Genomic DNA, 23,010 nt, shown 5'->3' on the forward strand with positions numbered 1-23,010 from the left:
TACTCCAATCCTTTTAAAAACATAAACTTTTGAAAAAGAATTTTTGGGGGTCGTGGTGACTGTTTTGTTCTTCAGAAGGAGGATTTGCCCCTGACTCTATCTTTTTGTCTTTGTTGAGATCCTAATCACAGGGGAACAATTCTTGTTTTTTTTAAAATAGAAATCTATTGTGATAATATTTCTTTTTGTGTTTTTTTTTTGTTTGTTTGTTTGTCCGTTTTGTTCTTTTTTTTCTTTTTTTTTCCTACTTTCCAGTCAAGATGAGTAGTTTTTTTACCTTCCCCTTTTCAAGAAGATTTAGACGTAACCTACCTTATGATTATATAACAGCTTGAATTAATTTTGTTCTTCTTTTCTTTTGTGTATCTATTTTTCCTCTATAGGCCATTTTATTAATTTATAAAACATGCACCTTCTCTAAGACGAACTTTTCCATTGAACCCTCTTGTTTTGTTTGATAAGAACTTTTACATTTTTTAAATTTTCTTTTTAAACACCTTTGTAGATCTAATTCTTTTGCATTTTCAGATCTTAAAAATATATATCTCTTGAGAATATTCATCATCCCCCTTTCTTTGGCCTATCTTTTTAGTCTTTTCTTCTGTCTCCTATCTTCTTCTTAGGCCATGTTTGCCAGCTACGTCCCTGAAATCATAGAGTTAATAGGAAACCGCAAGAAATATGGTGGTTCCTATAGTGCGGTTAGTGGAAGAAAGTAAGTATCCCAAGAGGCTCTGCTGCCTCTGCTGCAGTAGAACACTCTCTGCATGCCATTTTCTTTTTTTTTTTTGTGTTTTTGTTTCATGCATGTAGGCAATGTTTGCTCGCTACGTGCCAGAAATTGCTGCTCTCATCCTTAATCGGAAGAAATACGGCGGGACTTTTAACTCAACCCGAGGCAGAAAGTAAGTCAAAAAAGACCAGGTGTGGTTGTGTGACTTTAAAGATCCCCTGAAGGTGGTAATAGCTGACCTGCAGCTTAAAAAGCTGTATTCCTTAACATCAGATGTTACCACTGGAGAACTGTCACACTATAGTTAGAGACCTGGGCTAATGCTACGGTACAAGTCACAACATTATGTTCCTGCTTCAAGAGAACCTGGATACCACTAAGACTACATTGATGTAATTTGAAAAAATAAATAAATGAATAAATAAATATCTTGCTTTCGGATATGCAGCTAGCTTCTGGAAAGAGATTAACATCGCTTCACATCTTTGGGCATCGCTTAATTATTTGGTGATCTCTTAACTAAGTCACAATGGAATGTGATTTTGGACAAACTCAGTTCTTTAGATAACTTCAGTTTGCTGGAGTGAAAAATGAGATATTTATGTTAATTGGATTATTCCACAACTGTCCAAGACAATTGATAATACTGATTGTTATTATTCAAATAACAAATGCAGATCTCAAGCACCTCCTATTGATTGCATACAAATATTGCAAAAACTCGTGGTTTTATGAATGCATGACCAAGAGTTTTAAAATGATATTTTTCCACAACCACTGTAAAGAAGAGAGGAAGTATTATCCTTAGTATCAATGTAGCGTGGAAAAAAATGAAAATAAAAAGTAATCATTTTGGTCAGTAGGAACAGGTAGCTTTTATTAAACCACTTCAACCCATTACATTTCTGTTGAAAGTCTGTTTGTTTACATGACCAAGTTAAAAACATCTTTTTCTGGCATTCCCAACATCTAGATCTAAGATCTGACCTTCAATAAATCAGACATACATGCAGATATATTATTTTATTTTTATCACCATTAATGTTGCCATCTTCTGTTTCATTACATATCTTTGTGAAATTCTCCAGCAGATATATATATTTACCCTAAAAGACTAATTATATAAAATTTCCATAGAACATTTTCTTTCCATAGAATGAAAAGAAGGAACTTGAGGAAATTAGCTAATTTGTCCTTTTCCATACTTCAAGCAGAAAGGGTTTTCACCTTGTTCATTTCAAATTACCTCCCATACATGATTTTACAGATGTAAATCATGATTTAATCAAATTATTTCTTCTCTTTGTAGAGAAGAAAGACTACATTTGCCCCACAGAACTAATTCGAGAGTACTGATTTAAATCACTGAGTCGACATAACAATATTTGTTTTATTCTAATACTGTTACCTATTCAACAGTAGTCATTATGACCAGTAAATGACATCTTCAGGCTTTCCATTTTTAAGGTACTGTCCAGTGTCTAAAGTTATTTTTTACTGCAAAATCTAATAATGGAAACATGCATCATAATTCATTTATCAAGATGAAAAAAAAGTCTTCATTTATTTCTGAAAAAAAATATCATTCAGTTTCCAAAAATTTGTGAAGAGACCTACTCAGTTTCATGCTTGTATTCATACTTTGTTTTCTATGAAGAGGATTTTCAAATACAGAATTTGCACCTCATTTTTCACCAGAGTTACAACAGAGGTGAATGTGTTTTAAAAACTATTTTAAATACAGAGTTTTAGTCTCTCACTTTCTTCATTGTCACTAGTACCCAGCATTGCTCAGTTGCCTCTAAACTAGGACTTGATCTTCAGTCAGAATCCCACATCCTGAAAACCTCAATTCCTGTTCAAAGACTTCCTGCTAGCTTTGGGGCGTGCTTCATTTTATTTTCTCTCCTTTTCTTTTTGTTTTTATATACACTGTCTTTTTTTTTTTAGCTCACTCAGTGCTTATTCTGCAGATCTCTACTGCCCGTATAACTTCTCAAGCTCTGTCATCAGCATGCAAAATGTTCAATTTACTTAACGCATTGTTTTCTGGTTCAAATATTAATTACTGAGTAGTATAAAGAAGTCTTTTGCTTGTGTGGGTCTTTCATCAGAGAATCTAAACTTGGGAACTGCACAGTAAAAAGCTATTAGTAATCCTTTTTTTGATGTTGCTTTTGCAGTCAGTAGAACAAGATTGATGAAATGTTATGTTTGGCCAAAATTTAAGTTTTCATTTGGAATTCAGTGTTGAGAGAATGGATTGTCAGAACCAATAATCTTTCCTCTGCTTGGGATTTGGGCATGTGTTAGTAATTAGCAATATAAGCTCTTTAGTTGAGCAACTAAGCATAGATTCTGGCAGCATACATAATGGGAAACTACATTTGTTCTAGTTCTAATGTCAAAGTTTCCAGATAAAATTAAATGCATGTACAAAATGAAGGGAGCTAAATTTTGTTGAAAGATACTGCTTCAACACTTAAAATAGCAGATGTGTATACTTTTAGTTCTTTCTCCAAAATAGATAACTATATGCAATCTGCTTTGTAGCATTTATATAAATGTTTATGCATGTGTCCTCATGAATTATGTCTGTGGAATAACATGCTTCTATACTACTACTAAAAACTTAGATGGGAAGTTAAAATTAACATATGATTGTGTACCTCTTAAGGATTGCACTACATGGCTTTACTACAAGGAAAGCATTGGTAAAGAATTTTAACTGTTGAAGTACCTAGAGTGTATGTGTAAGAAGTATTTCTATGGATTTCTCTTACTAAAGAAAAAAAATAAAAAGATAATTTTTATTTCACATTTCATTTTGTTTTTCAGCCAGTAAAGTCATGGAAAGACTCATTAACTATACAGGAAACATTTTACACACTAAAGAAACATTCTACTCTCTTAGATAAGACATACAGAGTTGAGAAACTGAGGTAGTTTTTAGGCAGTTTGCAATTATCACTGATTAAATTTACTAGATAGCTTTGTTGCAGAAATCCATATGGGTTTATTATTATTTTTTTTTTACATTTTTGTTATAACTTATAATCTCTACCTTATAAGGTATTCCTGTGATGAGATTTGCAAGATCTCAAAGAGCACAAAGCAGGAATATTATCTAAGCCTTTGAGTGAAGTTTTGCCTGTTAAACCAACAAAAATTCTCCGGCGCATAAGCAGTAAAATACATACTATTATATCAATACAAAGTGTGGCCAAGATCAAATATGTACATTTGATGATGAATTGACACAATCTCAACCTAGAAAAATTAAATAAATGAGAAGTTACTCCAAAAAGATACTAATCCTTTTCTTGAATATTAAACTTGTAAGCAATGAGATGTTCCATAAGTAACAAAATTAGTGCTAATAATGATTTGCCACAAATCACAGCTCACTTCACGAGGAAACTGTATTTACTATGTACGCTGATACACTAAATTGATGATCTGTAGATGGGGAAAAAAATCTTACTAAATTTAGTTCTATGAACAACAAACAATTTTTTTCCTTCTACAATCACCAAGTACAAATGACACAGAGGAGATTAGATTATAAGCTTGTAAAGACAAAAAAAATTTTGATATTAAAAAATATCTAAGATGTAACTGGAAAATAAAATTCAGGCATAAGGAACTGTCATAGCTACAAAAATATTTATTTATATTGCTAAGACATATCTTAGTGAAGTTTTCTCCATAATTTTTCTTTTTTATCATATTAGCAGTTCATTCTATATCATTTTTCCTTCCAGTTCATTTTCATAGATGAATACTCTAGTGCATGATTTTATATCTTTTGCAAAGCAGATGTTACCTCTGTTCTTTATTTATTAGCTAATGTTCTACTGATACAATATTTTTATTATTAATTGACAAGTAATTACGAAAGATTTTTTGTGAGACTTAAATGAGTCTTGGAGTCTTTAAATGATTCTCATGTGAAAAATGTTTTCTGAAAATTACAAATAATTTTAAAATGCAGAATAGACAAATTTATAATGAGGTTTAAATTCTTATTAATCTGTTCATCATCAAGTCATCACTCTTAAAAATGTCTGTGGTATTCCATTGGGCATATCTTAGTCAAACTTTGGGAAACTTGCTAGAGAACCAGGGAATAAATAATTAAATGATACTTGAGAAAAAGTTATATTCAGGTAATCTATGTTTCACTTTTCCTGAATATATGTTTATTAGTCAGTGATGATAGAATATCATTAAATATGGTTATAGAAGAACTAGTAAATTGAATTAAATATTGAAGATTTAAAATTAAGTATTAAATATCACACTGGAATATATAGCTTAGTTATTGACTATTGTAGAGGGTGAGGAAATTAACACTCAGTAAACTAGTGAAAAACTTGTATTATTAAGAACAAATGAACCATTTTTTAATAACAAATTACTGGATACAAATACTGGAGATAAGAACTAGATATAACGTAGCAAGGTGCAGAGAGAAGAAATCACAATGTTATAAAAGGTCTACAAAAGTCTAATTTAGACATTTGTTTAGAAAATAACATCTTTTTTATATATAAAGTAGTTGGGCTTTTTTTTCTTTTACATTTGTTTTCATAAACTGCAAACTGAAATGACTTATAGCTTGAGTATTAGTGATATTTCCTTACGCCATTCTTCTGAATAATTTTGAGACTGTTGCTTGGCTCCCTACACGTTATCTACATATGGTTATTTTCTCTTTAAGACTCTCAGGTTCACTCTTTCTGACCGAATTCCTTCCATTACCTGTTTGTGGAGCTCCTGAAATACTACTCAGTGCATAATTTTCAAATGAAGTATTAAAGAAGGAAGAAAAGCACAAATTTCATTGTGCTGATAGACTATTATTTTTGGACTGTGAGAAATTAGCTTACTGGATAGTTCACACATGCATAGATCTGGAAGTCTGGAAGAGGCGGTTATCACTTTGGCTCTGGATGTTTTTCTGAAGTGCTCCAACCGATTTCTCTATAAAGTTCAAACTTTTTAGATTGAGATTTTCTTCAAGAAACATTTGATTTTCAGATTACTAAAATTCTGTTAGTGAACTTTTGTGATGTTCAGAACATACACTTTCAGTCCTAGACAAAACAATTTACAAAATAATGTTATTTCTTTTGTGCAAAAACAATCATTTATTTATTCTTAACCTTCATATTATCCTAGTCTGGGATTTTCTGTTCTGAGGTTTTCTTAGATTCTTAGGTTTAGATCTGTTTTTACCTCTGGTAATTAATTATTAACCTTTTGCTCCAGATTTATACATTTATTTGAGAATCAAGATTTATCTTAATCAGTGTTTTCATTGCTCTATTCATGTGTTCATGTGATCAGGCTGGATTTTAGTTCTGTTAATTATTTTCCATTTGAAAACAGTAGCTTATTGTAAGTTAGCATATACAAAGCTTTAGAAGGCATGAATAGAACATTTGCATACTGAGGGACTGTAAGAGGGACTGGATAATATAATGATTTTTTTCAGCCTTTCTTCTGCATTGAATAATTACATATTAATTCCTTGGGCTAAATTGTTTTTGCCTCTTACATGCAAACCTCCATTTAAAACTCTTTATGAGGGGAGTGAGTGAAACATGGCTTCACATGAATAGATATAGACAAAGAGAGAGGAATTTTTATAATTACTTTTTATGTGTACATTTTCTTAATAGTAAGTGCATATATATGCTAAGATTTTAAGACATTACTATAGATAAAAATTAAAAATGGCAATTTAATGAAATCACAGTCCTTACTGTATAAGCTATTAAAATCTCCTGTTTCTCTTCTCTCATGGTCTACTTTGCTTCCCAGACATTTCTTCAGATTTCTTAAATTTACAAGCCATAAATTAGCAAATCATCAGCATAGCAATGGGAAGAATCATCTGTTAGAGATTCCGTCCAGAAGGAAACATGGGATTCAATAACTAAACTTCACAGAGGAAAATAAAAACTGTAGACAGATAGATATGGTAAACAGAAAGACAAACAGATAATTTAACTTGACAGACCATCTTGGATTCATTAGACATTTGACTTTGATTAAAATTAGAATAATTTTTTTTAAAGACTTATCCAGATACTTTGGCAGAGGTCCATTTGCTGCAGTAATGAGAGACATAGCTCCAAAGAAAGTGACATAAGATTATTATATTAAATTGTTTGATACAGTATGTATGATACTATTTTCCAGTGGGATGAGACTGTAATAGGAGAATGTGACATGGATTGCATTATGATCCCCAGCAGTGTCTCTCTTTCACATCTGCTAGCCATTTTTCTAATTCCACTGTTTCAAATGAAGTCTCACTTAGTGAAGACTCACACTGATGAGTGTTAAATAGATTGACAGATAGGACTAATAGGACAGTCTTTTCCTCAATTTTGCATACTTATTAAACTATATCCATTTTTGTGAAAGCAAGGAATGGAGTGTGGGAATTGAGGCATAAGAATATTTTGACTTTTTTCCCCTGAAGTGTATTCTAGTTCTCAAATCATCTGTTCCTGAATAATAGCAATATTTTTTAATAGCAATAATATTTCTAGTTAAGAATATACTAAATTCAACTTTTTTCCTTTTCTCCGCTTAAATTTTAAATAAGGCTTTTGGTTTCATTTCAAAATAATAGTTTCTGTCCAATTTATGAATTTATGTCCTAACAAAGCCTGAATCTAGTATATAAATTGCTGATTTACCATGTTCTGCAAAATACATAAGCCACAATTTCATTGTGGAAACTGCAGTGAAGGCAACATGAGATGGCAGAGGTGGTGAAATAATCAGCAAATTTTAGTGAAATATGACTTGTTTTCATTCTTCCAGAAAGTTAGCAATTACATTTTGTGGTGATTTCAATTGAAAGAAATTAGCTCTGGTCGTGAATGAAGTGCTTAAAAATATTAGACTTTGATACATTCTGCATTATCTAAAAAGAATTTAATAGCTCTTTGACTCATTGAACATTAAAAAATCCATAAAGCAACTTTGAAAATGAATGATGTTGGAGGCATAGAAAGCAGTTTATTTGAGACAAAATATTTTCAGTAAATTTCTGAAGTAATAAGGACGAAATAAATACATGTGATATCTGCTGCACAAAACAGTACAAGAAGGAAGCTCATCTGCAGGATGAATAATGAAAATATCATTTACACTTGTGTTGCATTACAAGCTTTCTAGAATGGATCTGATATATGCTATTGCATTTAATAGTTTTGATTTCTATTTATAGTAGACTGTGCATTCTTATTTTGATGTAGGTATGTTGTGTTTTTCTACAGAAGTAGAAGAACTCTAGATGAGGATAATAGTACCATCAAGACTGAATCAAAGAATAGGTTCTTCACTTTAAGCTATAGCAGAAGCCACCTATATAATCCAGATCCTGGCAGAAACAAATCACTATTTTCTTACTATTTCAGTTTTACAGGTAGACATCAAGCTAAGAATATTAACTTGTCTTTTTTAATTTGCTTTCTTGCCATGTTTTGCACCATTCCTTAGATAATAGTAGTGTAAGATAAACTTAATTAACTGTAACTGAACAGGGAAGTTGAAATAAAGAAGTTCACAGTGAATCACTTAGAAGAACATACTATTGCAAATATATGGAGGTGCACACTCTAAAATCCAGTTTAAAGAAAGGAATGTACAATTTATCCAAAATTTAATGCACTCTGTTAGCGTGTTCTCTAGTTAAGGTATTTCTTGGACAAAAAATATTTGAGGACCTGCATCAGTCTATTATTTCACTGTTTTTCAGAAAAAAAACACTTTCGAGCATTTAAGTAGTGCAAATGACACTGTAATACATATCACAAATATATATACAAATATTCACTGAACAAGACTGAAACTTGTATGTGTGCTTGCTATACTTTTGTAGCTGTCATAATTCACAACCGATCAGGGTATCTTGTATGTGGCTGTATTTTTTTTGGCTACATTAACAATTTTGAGTTTAAGAAATTGAAATGATTCATTCTTGATTCCTTATGCATATATTGGTCAAATAGAAAGCTTATGTCTGCATCAGATGGAAATTTTAAATGCCTGACATTATTATAATTTGATGTATGATCCAATTGTTCCATTGATCTTTATAGTACACCATGGTCTGAATATATATATTTGAATGTTTCCCTCCCTTACAGTATAAGAGAGAGCTGAAAGAATGTCGAATCTGTTGGGAAGAACAGAATTTCTTTGAGAGAATAGAGAGCTTGCAGGTGGATTTTTAGAAGATACCAAGTTTTGATTTCACAGCATTTTATGCCCTGTTTACAGATATTAACGATTAAGTTTGGGAGTAGCCCTTTTTAATTTTATACCCACTGCAATTATTCTAAAAAAACAAAGCAAAAGAAAAGCAAACACACGTGTGTGCACACGCACACACAAACACACGAGGTTTTTTTTCCCTTTGGTCCCAAAGTTGATGAATGATATAATGGTTTTAGAGGTCCATGAAGTCTTCAGGGAAGAAAAGTAATATATCAAATCCTGACTACAGTACTGTACAATCTGTTTATGTCAGTCTGAGAAGTTTCTATTAATATAAGGATTGTGTTTAACTGCATAGTAGGAGAGAGATATATGAGCATGTGTGGAGTTATCATTTAATTGAATTGAATTATTTTGAATAATAACAGATAAATCATAAAAACCACAAGCAGCTAGAAATGTATTGTAAACAGGGACATTTAAAGAACACATTCCATTGATATAATAGACAAACAGGATAATATGTACTGACTGTTTTGACATTGATTTTTATTGATGAAAAATTTATTAGGAAGTGATTTTTATTAGGAAGACAAAGTGACTGATGCCAGTAATTTGTTAATGAATACCATTAGACTTTAGAATAACCTGTTGATTTCAACCATGGCTGTCTGCCACTGCTATAAAAAGAAAGGATTTAGATGGTCAGTAGATGAAGTCATGATCAGGACTCTAAGGAGAGAGACAGTAAGAGATTTGAGCACTTGTATTTGTTATAAATATTATAATATTATAGATATCTAGATAAATAAGAACCACACTTTAGTTCTTTGACAAGTGAATACTATGTATTTAACTGAATCCTGAACAGAATTTTCTATTTATTATGATTTATTATGACAGACGAGTTACACTGAGTTTTTTTAAGTCCTTTTTACTTGTTCCAAAAAAATGGATGTAATTTCTTTCAAAACAAGCTGAAGATTTATATTTAGTATTCTGTCCTCTGAAGGAAAAACCATGTAAAATCATTTCTGAAGAGTCCTATTCTCAGTGATTCTGTTTTCATTTACAGTGCTATTTACACAAATTAAATATGTTTTCGGTGATCTCCTGTCGGAATTCTAGATGATTTAGCTTTTGCTTATTTCATTTTTCCGTTGTGAAACTGTATTTGTGGTAGGTAGAGGTCTTCTGACAGCAATTCCATTTACTTTATAAGGAGCTAAAAAAAGGCATCCTTTTTTAGACGATGTTTCATTCTGTCTGTATGAGGAAAAAAGATAGATATTGTAGAGACTTTCAGCTGTGCTTAAAGTCTCACTTAAATGTTCTAATTTTCTGTATTTGGTCACTCTAATTAAATTTGAGAGTGATAAATGGATATGGGATAAGATTAGTCTGACACCGTTTCTTGATAGAATATACCCTCGATAGGTTTTGAATTCTCTGTGAAATGTTTTTGCAACATCAGAATTGTGTAATATGGATTTCCATTTTTGTATTAAACCAATTTTACCTCTGATGCAGTTGTTCTAACAACTATTACTTCACAGAAATCATAGTCTTCCTGATTACTTCACAGCAAAAAAGTGTCTGAAATACTGAGTCTTGTTTTTCAATATAATGAGGAAAAAACTAAATTTCCTTTTTAAAGAACAAACAAAAGAATATCATACTTCTGAGGATTTTCATAAACAAAGATTAAGTGCAAAGTTTAGACAATTCTGTCTGTAGAATCGAAATTTTTAATGTAGTATTTTCTTACCGAAGAACTCTAGTCACAAACAGAAGATATCCATTTTACTTGGTGCATGGAAAAACTGGGTGGTGTTTGGAAGGGGAATGATTATTGGCACAAACAGAGGAAGTTATAAATCTTCAGATCATACACAGGACATATTGGAACAATACAAGCTCTCCAAGTTTTCTAAGTTTATGCACCAAATAACTCTCTCTGGGCAAGCAGGAAATCTGTTTTCAGTTTCTTCTACTTCTAAGCAAAAAGTATTACTTATGGTGAAAAGAGTTTGTTTGTTTTTCTGTGGGAATTTTCAACCAAAAATTAATGTGAATATTTCATCAGAAAATATTGTTTGAAAACCAGGAAAGTTTTCTTTAGCGATCACTATTTAGAATGCTTTTTTGGACTGTACAGCAAGGACAAGAGTTGATACCAAAGTAGCCCAAAATTAGAGTACTAATTAGTGCACATAGTAAAACTACCTTCTGACAATTTCAAAAGAATTAGTATGGATGGTCATGTGCAAGTGTATTTGACGGGGAAAAAAAAGTTTTATTTTTATAGATCAAATTGTATGAAACAATACCAAATGAGAATCATAAGAAATGTGAATAATTTGCTTTTAGTAGGAGATGTTTTGAGTAGATGACCTCTGGAGGTCTTTTCCAACTCCATTTAATCTATATTCTTAGAAAACCTATGCTGTGTCAGGAATACAACTCCATATTTTCTGTCCATTATTTGTCATTTTCTTGACGCTAGATAGGCTTACATTCAGAAAAAGTTCTGAATAGCACTGGAGAGCTAGAATGTCTCAATATGCTAGTGTAACGTAGTGTACCAATCTCAGACTGTTCAGAATTTAAGTCTAGTAAGGTACTAAGATTTTTAACATCTTTTCAGAATCTGAACCTGAGAATTTCTGGTAAGTTTAATCTATTGGATGGACATTCATCCATTTGGTAAGGAGGGAATCTAATCTGCTGCTCAGAATGGGAATGCAGGTAGGGTTTTATGCAGCCCAAGGGCTGCTGGAATTTTGCCAAGCTGCAAATGTCCCAGATGAAATCTCTGAGGGACCCTTTGCACTAAAAAGGGATGAACTAAAATATTTTACATTTTGTTTTCTGTTATTGTACTTACTACCTTATAATACAGAAAATCTATTAGGGATTGTTTAGTCTGAGAACTCAACTGCATTTTGTACCTAGTAGATGAAAAGCCTAGATAAAAATTGAGCAAAATTTTTGGTGAAGCTTAAGCAGACAGTCCAGGTAGCTAGTTTATCAATAAAAGATTGTAGTAGTAAGTTGTGTTAAAATTTTGTGTCATTATATATTCCTTGCTTATGAAAAGGAATGAAACAGTTGCTTTTGTTACTGTTTCTAAAACTGCTTATGAAGTGTGGTGGTGATGTCACTAAGAAATCTCATAAAAGGAGAGTTCAAGGTTATCATATTTCTAAACAAACTTTAAAACTACCCCACACTATTTGTAAAGGTGGTATTAATAGAACAATGTCATAAAGTGTACTGGACTGGAATAATACAGTTTCATTTTCCTAGTGACCTGAACCACTGCAAAGTAACAGTACATGATGTTTCTATTATTCACCATATGGAGCATGTTGTTAATTTATTCTTTTTTCTGTGTCATCCTTTTTCCAATGAATTCTATGCACCTCTCACACACATCTCATCAAGCACCAAATTATGAAGCAAGTGCAGGCCCGTTATATTAGTAATCATTGCTACCACCTATTATTAGTTGTTTCCAGCCAATGAGATTGCCCTATTGCTCAGTTGTTCACAAAATAGTTTTTATGTAATGGTGACTGGGACAGTCTAATTTTTACTGTTAAAATTACTTTGCTTCACATTTGGCAGCTCAAGTGTTGGATAATTTTGTGAAATTTTGCATTTGAAACATTTGTTTATAGACTATACAACAATAATGAAGTTGGCTTTCTCTTAGTTCAGAAACTGAAACTGGATCACCTTGTCTGTCTGTCTTCTGTAAACAATGTGATAATTGGAAATATTAGTATTAGGCATGTCAAAATCATAGTCTATCATAAAATAGTAAGGGTAAAGAAGGTTGGGTTAAGTTCATTCCATGAAGGAAATTGTGAGACAGCATAGGATATCCTTATCAGAAAATGTACTTTGCTTTACAGTGATAAAGGAAAAATGATCCATTAAGTCAGGAAGTGTGCAATTTCCTAAGTCTTTTATTCAGCTTCTTATTTAAAATGTATAATTCAAGAAGGTGTGTGTAGGTATGTGCTTTCATCTTACAAGTCATCTGTTCAGGTAAATCTATTTGGTACAAATGAAAAAATGTGGAACAGGAGGAACCTGTGTGAAATCTCAATGTGTGCAAACTAGAACGACACATTTCTATAGAGCATCAAATAATAATTTCTTATTTTAAAGTACATGCCATGTAGGAGTTAATATAGGAAAAAGTGTTTTTTTACTGCTTTTTAGCCTATGTTGACAAGCTTTGCACAGCCTTCAGTGATATAATTCTCTGGTTTCATAGAAAAATGTAGAATAATTTTAGGGAGATTTATTGCCTTATTACATCATAAAACAAAAAATTAAACTGAAAACCTCAGTAGAAAAGTTTAAGATGCAGATGAAAATCTGTGAAATAAGAGAAATATGACTGAAAGGACTGATCAATACAGTGTATAAACATCTGTATAAATTATGCATCTTGTTAAGTGTGCACTTGACCAAATGTTTTGTTTATAGTAGTCTTTGAAGGTGAGAGTGTAAACGTATTTTGAATTGCAAAACCACTTTTGGAATTGATGTTTTATTTTTTAGCTTCATGAAATAGGTGTTAGAGAGACATCATGAAGACTAGTACCCTTTCTTGGGCAATAAATTACCATTTTCTTCTTTACTTGCTTGCTTGTTTTACTTTCTTTGCAAGATTAACTCTCATTTTTCTGTAACAGGCACATAGTTGTCTGTGGTCATATAACACTTGAAAGCGTGTCCAACTTCCTGAAGGACTTCCTGCACAAGGATAGGGATGATGTCAACGTAGAAATCGTCTTTCTGCATAAGTGAGTAATCTTTCAAAATAAGATTCACCATTTGTATATTATGAAAACTTATTGAATTAAGGTATGTACCTTTGGGGAAAATATAGGATTTTCCAACAAGAATGGAATTACAAAATTAAAAAAAAAAGGTTCTCATAAATAGACATGAGAGTTATTTTAAGTGGCAAATATTTCTAGTGAAACAGGCACAATTTGTAAAACAAGTAAAAGTAGTGAAAAACAGTGAATGTTATGAAATTATGGCATCTGTAAACACCTGTTCACATTTCATTTCATTAGGAAAAAAATTTTGTATTGTAAAATATTTACAGAACAAAAATGCAGATGAAAATATGGTTTTAATATGACAGTGACACAGTACTTGATAGCGAAGGTAGAAAGTAAATTCTCATCATTACAATAGTTGGTACTGCTCTTTTACCCAAATATACTACACACACAGTCTCTTAAATTTTTTTTTGATGTGGGATTTGGGAAGGTGTCTGAAGGTGGATGCTGATAGTTGCAGGCTTTGCATTGCGAGTGATGCAACATGAAGTCTCCCTATGGGAGAACCTGTTAGAAATAGCCATGTGCTTTAAAGAGTGACAGTGTAAGTAGTTGTTTCTGATCTGGAATAGCACCTGTTTAGATGTGCCAAAAGCTATGAATAAGTGATATTTTTGCACTTAGCAACAAGTTCTGCACTTTTCTTTCTTTCAAAGAAAATGATTAAAAAGTTTTAATTACTAATGATTCAACAAATGGAGCAGGAAAACTAATAATCAGCTCTTGTACTTCTTTAAAAATATCCATTCCTTTCAAACTAGACTAGACATGATATCCTCGAGGAACAGCATTGTTTCTTTTCTTATTTCCCCTTTCTTAAGTAGTAATGGGAATTGACTTTGAGAGGAAAGTGAAGATTCAGATTTCCACAGTGAAAGTGCATGGTGACAGGAAATGGGAAAATGCAAATGCATGTGAGGAAAGTTCAGCACCTGGTTACTTGTTTATGCCTGTTTTGGGTGTATTTCCTGTTTGTTTGTTTGTTTGTTTTTGTTATGTTTTTGTTTTCCTATGCTGTCAGAGGCAAATATTTGTGTTTACCTGTTTTATTTTCTTACTAATTTAGCATTTTGCGTAAGAAAGTTCTCATGCTCTTGTTGCATAGCTATTGAATCCCCTTGTTCTATTTGGTCATGTTTATGGCAAAATGAAATGAGATTAAGTCACAGCAAAATTAGGTTTATTTTAATTCCAGCTCATATAGGCATGAGGGGATCCTTATGGGATTCCTTCCCTGGCCTGTAGTTATTTCCCATTGGGCTCTTTTATTTGTTGCAGTCTACTGTTTAGGTAGTGGTAGATATATGCAGGAGATGATTAACCATAATAGACAAGTTCTGTGGAAAATACTTTCTCCATAGAGAGGATGTTTTCAGATGTTTGCATCGCTGTTTCTGGATTCACCTCTTTGAGAAAGTGACATGGACATTCAGAGCACAGTTAAACAGATCAGATGTTCTCTAGATAGAAGTAGGGAAGCGTAAGCATTGTATTATTTGTTTAAGTACTGTATATTCTTTCCACAGCATAGGAAAAGCATCAGCAGAAATCTGAAACGCAAATCTGAAATCTGAAAATGCAAAATTTATACAAAAATGTATAAATAAATAAAAATAAATAAACGAGTCAGTTTAAAAATAAAAGAAAATGAAACTGTTATGGAAAAAAGTGGTTTTTCATTTGTTTTTCTCTCTTCTCAATGCAGTATCTCCCCTAACCTTGAGCTGGAAGCTCTTTTTAAACGACACTTCACTCAGGTGGAATTTTATCAGGGTTCAGTCCTTAATCCCCATGATCTGGCAAGAGTAAAGGTAATATCCCTTTTGTTCTGTTCTGTTAACTGACTTCAACTTAAGTATTCATTGTATTATTTGAATAAAATAAAAATAATTTAATTAACAGTGGCATTCAACAGGTAAACTCAAAACACTGTTTTTCCATTTCTATTAGCTTATGTAATAAATTACAATATTTGTCCTTCTAGATATTATTTTCCTTCTATCTTTAGATTTACAAAGCTACGGTACCACTATGACTTAAGATACATTATATCCTATTCTATTGAACTCTATGAATTTTTCATTGGATTTTAGTCATGTCTATTTAACTTTAATGTTTGATATAGTAGATCGTTGTCTTATGGCAATTAATTAAAATACTATTGTCTTATCTTCATCAGTACAATTAGAAAATGATTTTTCACCTGTCAAATCCTTTTTCCATTGTCTAGAATCCTGATAAAAATGCAACTTAAGAGACTTATTAGTTAAAATGAGATATATTTATTGTCTTTGTAGTAAATTATTTTATACTCTTAAAAAAGTATGAAGTTTAAAGGAAAAAAGTGGCAAGGTGTCATTTCTTTTCTTTTTTTCTAAATAAAATATAAAATATTTTGGCCAAATAGATTTTAATGCAATATTAGCACTTTCTCGGGTATCAATCATGTTTTCTATGCATTTTGGCTTCAGAAATTGCTTAACACTTTGTAGTCCCTCACAATTTGTATCTCAGTTCAGCAGAACAGAATGTTCTTATTATGACCATGAAGTCATAATAAGTTCTCTATTACAACTTTCTTTCTGTTAGTGTTTTCTTGTATACACTTAACAATACTTTTTTTTTTTTTTTAAAATATGCTTTATATTAAATAGGGGTAAGGTTTGTGTGAACGTAGAGCGTAGAGGTCCTCTGAACAGATTAATTCTCTCCTCATGCTGTCTGAAAATTCATGCTCTAAATCATAAGTTCAAACATTTCCTCCTTTCTTTAATAAGAAAGTACTTACATTCTCAAACAAAACTGCAAGACTTGTGTGTGTAGTGTACTGATATAACAAGCTTTTTATGGATTTAGAGGTCTAAAATTCAATACCTGCTTACAAAAGAAACATCCGTTAAAGCCTTCTTGCTTTTAGCTCATACAAAGTAGTGGTCAGTAATTAAACTACCAAACTGGTCTGAGGAATCTTCACAAAATTATTGTGTGTACGTATAGCTGTTGCCATCAACTATAAAAACTTGAAAATTTTGTTTTGTCAGTACTGTAAACTGATATTCGTGTTTATGATAGGAGTGTTGTACTTTCTAATACTTTATGAAGAATGAAAAGTTGGAAAAAGAGGTTGCTATTTATGTTTGCTGTATTTTTCGGTGTCTCAGATAGAGTCAGCAGATGCGTGCCTAATTCTTGCCAATAAATACTGCGCTGACCCAGATGCTGAGGATGCCTCCAATATTATGAGGTAAACTCATTGGTTTTTAATAGGTTTTGTGTTCTTAACTCTGATTAGCCAACTTCTGGTATCCAGATAGGCCATAGCCACACATCGATTTATAGCTGATCTGTTGCACTTGAAGAGCATCACAGGATTTTCTTTAGAAGGCAGATTATAAGATTGCCTCAGAAGCTCAGAGATGAGGATGCTCTTAAGTTCCTTTTCTAATTTAGCTGCTTTAGAAGCAGCATATGAGAAGAGAAAATGTCAAGAGAACAAAACAGACCAAAAGTGAAATTTTAAATCAGAATATTTGTTTGGAACTTTGTGTATTGGCCATTTTTACTCATATAGAGTATCTTTCCCTATTCAGATATATTGATTGCTTTTCTTCCAACACAGTTCCAATGTAATTGTATGAACTACTAACAATTTCTGTATTCCTCTCTGTTAAGTCAATGAAGTTTGATTTTTTCTTTTTCAGAAACTGCCTTTAAATCTCTATTTTCATGGCGTAGGAGATGCTTTCTAAAAATTCATCCTTTCAAAAGGGACATGAGAGCTCTAGGTAGCACCTTTTCTGTTTCTTTGTTATAATTGCTTACAGACCACTTTACAGAATACTTTACAGTTCTCAAAGGGCATCCGAAATAGAATCAGCTGCATTTATTTGGCTTGTGATTACTGTTGGTGCCACACAGTAATTTATTAATGTTCTCCAAGTCCACTGCTTGGCACTATCTCTTGGATCTTCATTGGTCACTGCACTAATTACTTAAGAATACAGTTTGTCTAGATGTTGGAGAGGATGACAAGGCCATGTGATCATTTCATAGGTCTTAGCATTGAAGTATTCATAGCTGCACAAAGGACCAACAGAAATGAAGGGAAAGGACATGCAGTTAACTATGCTGTGGCAACAATATGTTACAAAAATATATGCCCTGCAAGGGCTGGTGCTGATCATGAGACAGAAGGACCTTCAATCGCCTCATACCTTATTGCTCCGCAGTAAATCTACTCCTACAAGTAATTACTTAGCTTGGTCACAGTGATGTATATACTTCATGATGGAAACTATATAGTGGTCTCCTAGCTCCATGCTCATTTTTAATACTTAAGACAAACGATGCTTGTTGATTGACAGAGCATTTACAACATTAGGGGCCACCAAAGCTTTGTCCTGTTTTCCTCCTCCTCTTCTGTGAAGGAAGGTCAAAGGATCAGTTAGCGGATGGGCATCTAGAGTTACAATAAAGCTAAGCCATTCTTTTTTTTTTTCTCCCTCCCCCCTTCCCCTGCCCCCCAGTCATAGTATTAATGAGACCAGTCTTCTTGTTTTTTAAAATCAAATGTCAAGGATTTGTCAAAAATTCCCTAACACGGAACTGATCACTGCAATTAAACAATTTTATTGGTTTGTCAGATATTTGCATTCCATGAGTTAAAGGAAAAAGGAGAAAAAAAAAAATAATAATGCTACTCCACTTTTGGCAAAGTTCACTGTGCACAAGAGATTTGGGTGTATGTGGAAGGAGCAGGTCTTACAGAATCGTTAAGGTTAGAAAAGAACTCTAGTCTCATCTAGTCCACCAATCAACCCGTCATCACATGCTGTTCAACCATGTCCCTATGTGCTACATCTACATGTTTCTTGAACACCTCCAGGGATGGTGACTCTACCACTTCTCTGGGCAGCCTGTTCCAATGCCTAATTTAATTTTTCTGTTTCAATTCAAAAATCATTTTGTGTGTTGATTGCATAAATGTACTAAAAGACCTTTAATTGCAGATTAGTGCATTCTTAAAACATTTAATACTTTTAATCTAATAAAATGCAGAGCTTTTATTTCAGGACTAAAGTTCTCACGCATTTTCTCATACTGAAATGATTTTAATTTAATAAGATTGAATGTTTAGTTAAATTCAGTAAGAATTGAAAAAATACTAGGAAGATTTGGTTTTCCCTCTGAAAAGAAAGTATAAATTGAAATTGTCCATATATCTTTTTAAATCCGTATCATGATCATCTAGTTTTTGTATACTTGAAGCTCAAGCAGAACCAGAATTTTGCAAGATATTTCCTACAGAACACCTCTGTAAACAGTTGTGGCATTGAGAATCTTATGAGTCTGATGACTATAAAGTAATTGAGATTATTTTCCCTTTTGATTGTTTTCTTTTCTTACTTCAATTTGTTCTTATAGGACTGACTTGTTTGCTTCTCTCTTTGATTTTGCTGAATGGTTGTTTTTTTGTTGTTTTTATTTCCCATTTTTAATTGTATATTCCTCACTTCATATCACACTATCTGTTACTCAGTTCTAAATAATTATTCTTTCCATTCATTTTTGATGGATGGACAACAGAATATATGTTGGCCTATTTTAATAATGAAAAATAGAGTCAAGTTGCAAATTATGGGAGTAGCCATATGTTTTTAAAATTTTGAGTTCAGGTATCAGTTTAAATATTGAGCTTTGACAAAATCCAGAAAAAATGAAGATGAATTTGCACTTGAATTTATATAAAATAGAATTATTACTCAAGCTGTTTAAATATGATAAATGTCTAGCAACAGTAAAAAAAAAAAAAATAAGGGAGAAAGGAGATAAAAGAAAATTGTTTTTTAGACATATATCATTGGACAACTCAAGCAATTATATTGATTCAAAGAAACAATTACTAAAGATGACAGTAATTAGAAGTATAGTATTTGTTTAACATAATGAGTAGGGTATCTTGAACAGAGCTGCTAAAACAAAAGTATTTTTTCCTTCAAATTCTATAAGGAAACCATTCAACAAAGTAATTCCTGAAATTCAGTGTTCTCTAGTATTACCTGATGATTATTAACTGAATTTGTATATACATAGAGACTGTATACTTTTGACTTTAATCACTATGCTTTACAGACAAATAAATAAAAGAATACAGTTTTAACTGTGGGACGTGACAACACAGTGAAGTAGAGGTACTGGGATACGTGATCCAAATATCCTACTAGCTAAAATGCAATTTTAATTGTTATTTTCTTTCTCTTTTACTTTTAGAGTTATTTCAATAAAGAATTATCATCCGAAGATAAGAATTATCACTCAGATGTTGCAGTATCACAATAAGGTGATGTGATAACTATTAGTGTCTCTTTCTGCAATTTGTTTTGCTACATTGCACTCATGAACAATTTTTTCTAGTGTCATTAATAATAAGCATTTTTATTTCCAAACATGAACACCCTAATAAACCTTGTCATGTAGTCTTGTAACAAGTTAATTCAGTGCTATTTATATATGCAAGGGACCTTATCAAAATCTCTGACATTTATCAACCATTTTGGATATAATTCTCAAAGCTACAGTGTTTGTAGTTGCTAATGATTCCAGACGAGCTTTTAACCAGTCAGCATCCATAAATTTTGCTTATTGCACTAGAGCATGAGTGTCCAAACTTTTGGCTTGCCTGAGCTGCAAGAGGAATTGTCTAGGGCTACATCTATGGAGGCTGCTCTGAAAAGAAATGCCTCCTATTTATTTCCATGGAAACAACAATTGATACAAAGAGCACAATAACAATATTTAATAGAGCAAATTCTCAGCTACAAACCACTCTTCCACATGGCTACCACCATTAACTATGCATTTTCACCAGCAAGGAACAAGAGTCTGCCTGCTGCACTCAGAAAAGTGAAGACTAGTGAAAAAGTGAAGTGAACTAGTGAAGACTAGTGAAGGTGACACACAGTTGCTGCCCTGCAATGCACATCCCACAGCTTCACTGTGTTCACATCCACTAATCTCCAGAAATGTTAAGTAACCATTGATGAATGTTAGTGGATGCCATTTTTCCCATGTGAGGAATTGAGTGACACACTTCTGCTTCATATGTACCTCCATGACAGATACCATTTAGTCAGACTGCCCCTGTGCTGCCATCTCTCTCATGGTAAGAAAATGTAATGGAATGGAATATTGTCTGGGAGGTTCAACCTCTACTGCTGTACATCTCTTTCTGATGTCATGAACCAACATCATAAAATAGTAGGCATTACTTTCAAAGGAGCTCTCATAAGCTATATAGTATAGTTAATGTATATAAGTAGCAAAATTTTATTTAATTTTTAATGTTTTTTTTTAATTAAAACATATAAAAAGAGAGCGACAAACATGTAAAACTTGTGGGATATATGACCTTGCTTTTGTAAAACTAATGCATCAGTCTGGTTTGTTTGCAGTGGTTGCAATTCTTAGAGAGATTTCAAGGTGTGCATCAGAGATTTTTGATGAAATTTTACTCTTTCTGTACTTTGTTCTTCACAACAATTGGTCACATATGTATGTTCTGCCAAAAAAACGATGATGTGAATAACGTGTGACTGTGAAGGGAGGGATGTTTCTCTTTTGTACTAGGGGGTTTATAAACGTCTCTGATAAAGAGACGTGATCATGTTTTTGACTGCAACTCCATACATTCCATTTGAAAATTTGCAAGTTATATATTTATGTTGACTGCAAATTGAGTGAGAAATAAGCCAAAAAATTGTTGTTTTCTTGCAATCTTGAAACCTATTTTCAAATTCCTGTATCACAATGGCAACAAATACACGTTTCTCTGCTCACAAGACTGTGTTTAACCATTGTATAAAAATCCTTAAAAGTATTTGCCATAATTTAACACTGCACTGCACTCCATGCCCTGATTTCAGCCTAGATGGGGTTAATAGCACACTGATATTTGGCTGATGCTGAGTGGCAGTTGCAGGCCTTGGGCAGAGCCACAGCCATGATGGCGTAGGGCAGGAGACAGGCCACAGTGTAAGCTGTGCCAGGCTACGTTTGTCCTGTGGGCTACAGATTGTGCATGCCTGCACTAAAGCTACCCAATATTAATTGGTGGCTTCTAGGCAACTCAAGTGAAGTTAATTCTTTGTGGGTAGCTACAAAAACACGTATTCTCTTATTGGCCATTTATTGTGATTTTGAATTAAATGACAGTGTCGACCAGTAATTGCCAAATGGGAAGTAGAAAATAAACAACACTAAGGTGACAATTAAGGCACACTCAGGTGTATCAGCCTGACAGTTTCACAGGCATATATGTAGAATATGACTTGAGAAATGTGAAAATTGACTATAATAAAAATATGCATAAAAGGTTGTTACACTTCCTAGCATAAAGTTAAATTTTAAGATTTTGGCTAGAAAATGTCTAGCCAATAACAAAATCATTCACTGCTATCTCCTCCAGTACTGTATTCTATTTGCAGAAATATTTCTGCTTCTTCACCTTATGGGTTTTTATGTATTTATTTATTTGTTTGTTTTATAGGCTCATCTGTTAAATATTCCAAGCTGGAACTGGAAAGAAGGGGATGATGCAATCTGTCTCGCTGAGCTCAAGCTGGGTTTCATAGCTCAGAGTTGCCTGGCACCAGGCCTTTCAACAATGTTAGCCAACCTCTTTTCCATGAGATCATTCATAAAGGTAATGTCTTGTCATATTAGAGTATGTTACGTCAGTTTGTCAGAGAGCTAAATAGAGAACATGGCTCAAATGAAAAACAGATAGGAACACATTAATAGCTTTTGTAACACAAACAAACAGAAATAAAGCAGCTTACCTACAGAAGATTTATTCTGCAAATTGGGAAATCAGCCAGGTTCTGCCAAAATTATATTCTTATTTGACAAGTGTTTGGCTATTAAAGATTTTTTTCAAAGCGTCATTCATTTCTTGGAGGATATTTCTGGTCTTTTGTGTTGTTTTAAACAAACCATGTGTTTATCTGTGAGGAAAGCCCCTGCTGCTAAAACAAAAATATGATTTATATGTGTCCCATACAGTAAAAAAGGGTCCAGAAGAAAGGACTGATCATTTTGGTCTTTTACATCAAGTTGTTAGTAGACCTCTGACTGTGACAATAAATAAAGAACATATGTTAGAGC

The 23,010-nt window shown here is 32.6% G+C and overlaps 1 protein-coding gene across 13 annotated transcripts in view; it reads left to right on the top strand.

The window, feature by feature from the left end:
- The window catches only part of KCNMA1 (potassium calcium-activated channel subfamily M alpha 1), a 445,366-nt gene that overhangs the window by 297,567 nt on the left and 124,789 nt on the right, over nt 1-23,010 (top strand). For all 13 annotated transcript variants that reach the window (XM_019617570.2, XM_019617571.2, XM_019617572.2 and 10 more), the window contains 6 exons: nt 624-715; nt 13,690-13,800; nt 15,554-15,659; nt 17,010-17,092; nt 20,119-20,188; nt 22,394-22,549. In XM_019617570.2, coding sequence (XP_019473115.1) covers nt 624-715; nt 13,690-13,800; nt 15,554-15,659; nt 17,010-17,092; nt 20,119-20,188; nt 22,394-22,549 — 618 coding nt within the window. The remainder of the gene's footprint in view (nt 1-623; nt 716-13,689; nt 13,801-15,553; nt 15,660-17,009; nt 17,093-20,118; nt 20,189-22,393; nt 22,550-23,010) is intronic.

This window comes from Meleagris gallopavo, chromosome 8 (assembly GCF_000146605.3).
Source record: "Meleagris gallopavo isolate NT-WF06-2002-E0010 breed Aviagen turkey brand Nicholas breeding stock chromosome 8, Turkey_5.1, whole genome shotgun sequence".
Lineage (NCBI taxonomy): Eukaryota > Metazoa > Chordata > Aves > Galliformes > Phasianidae > Meleagris > Meleagris gallopavo.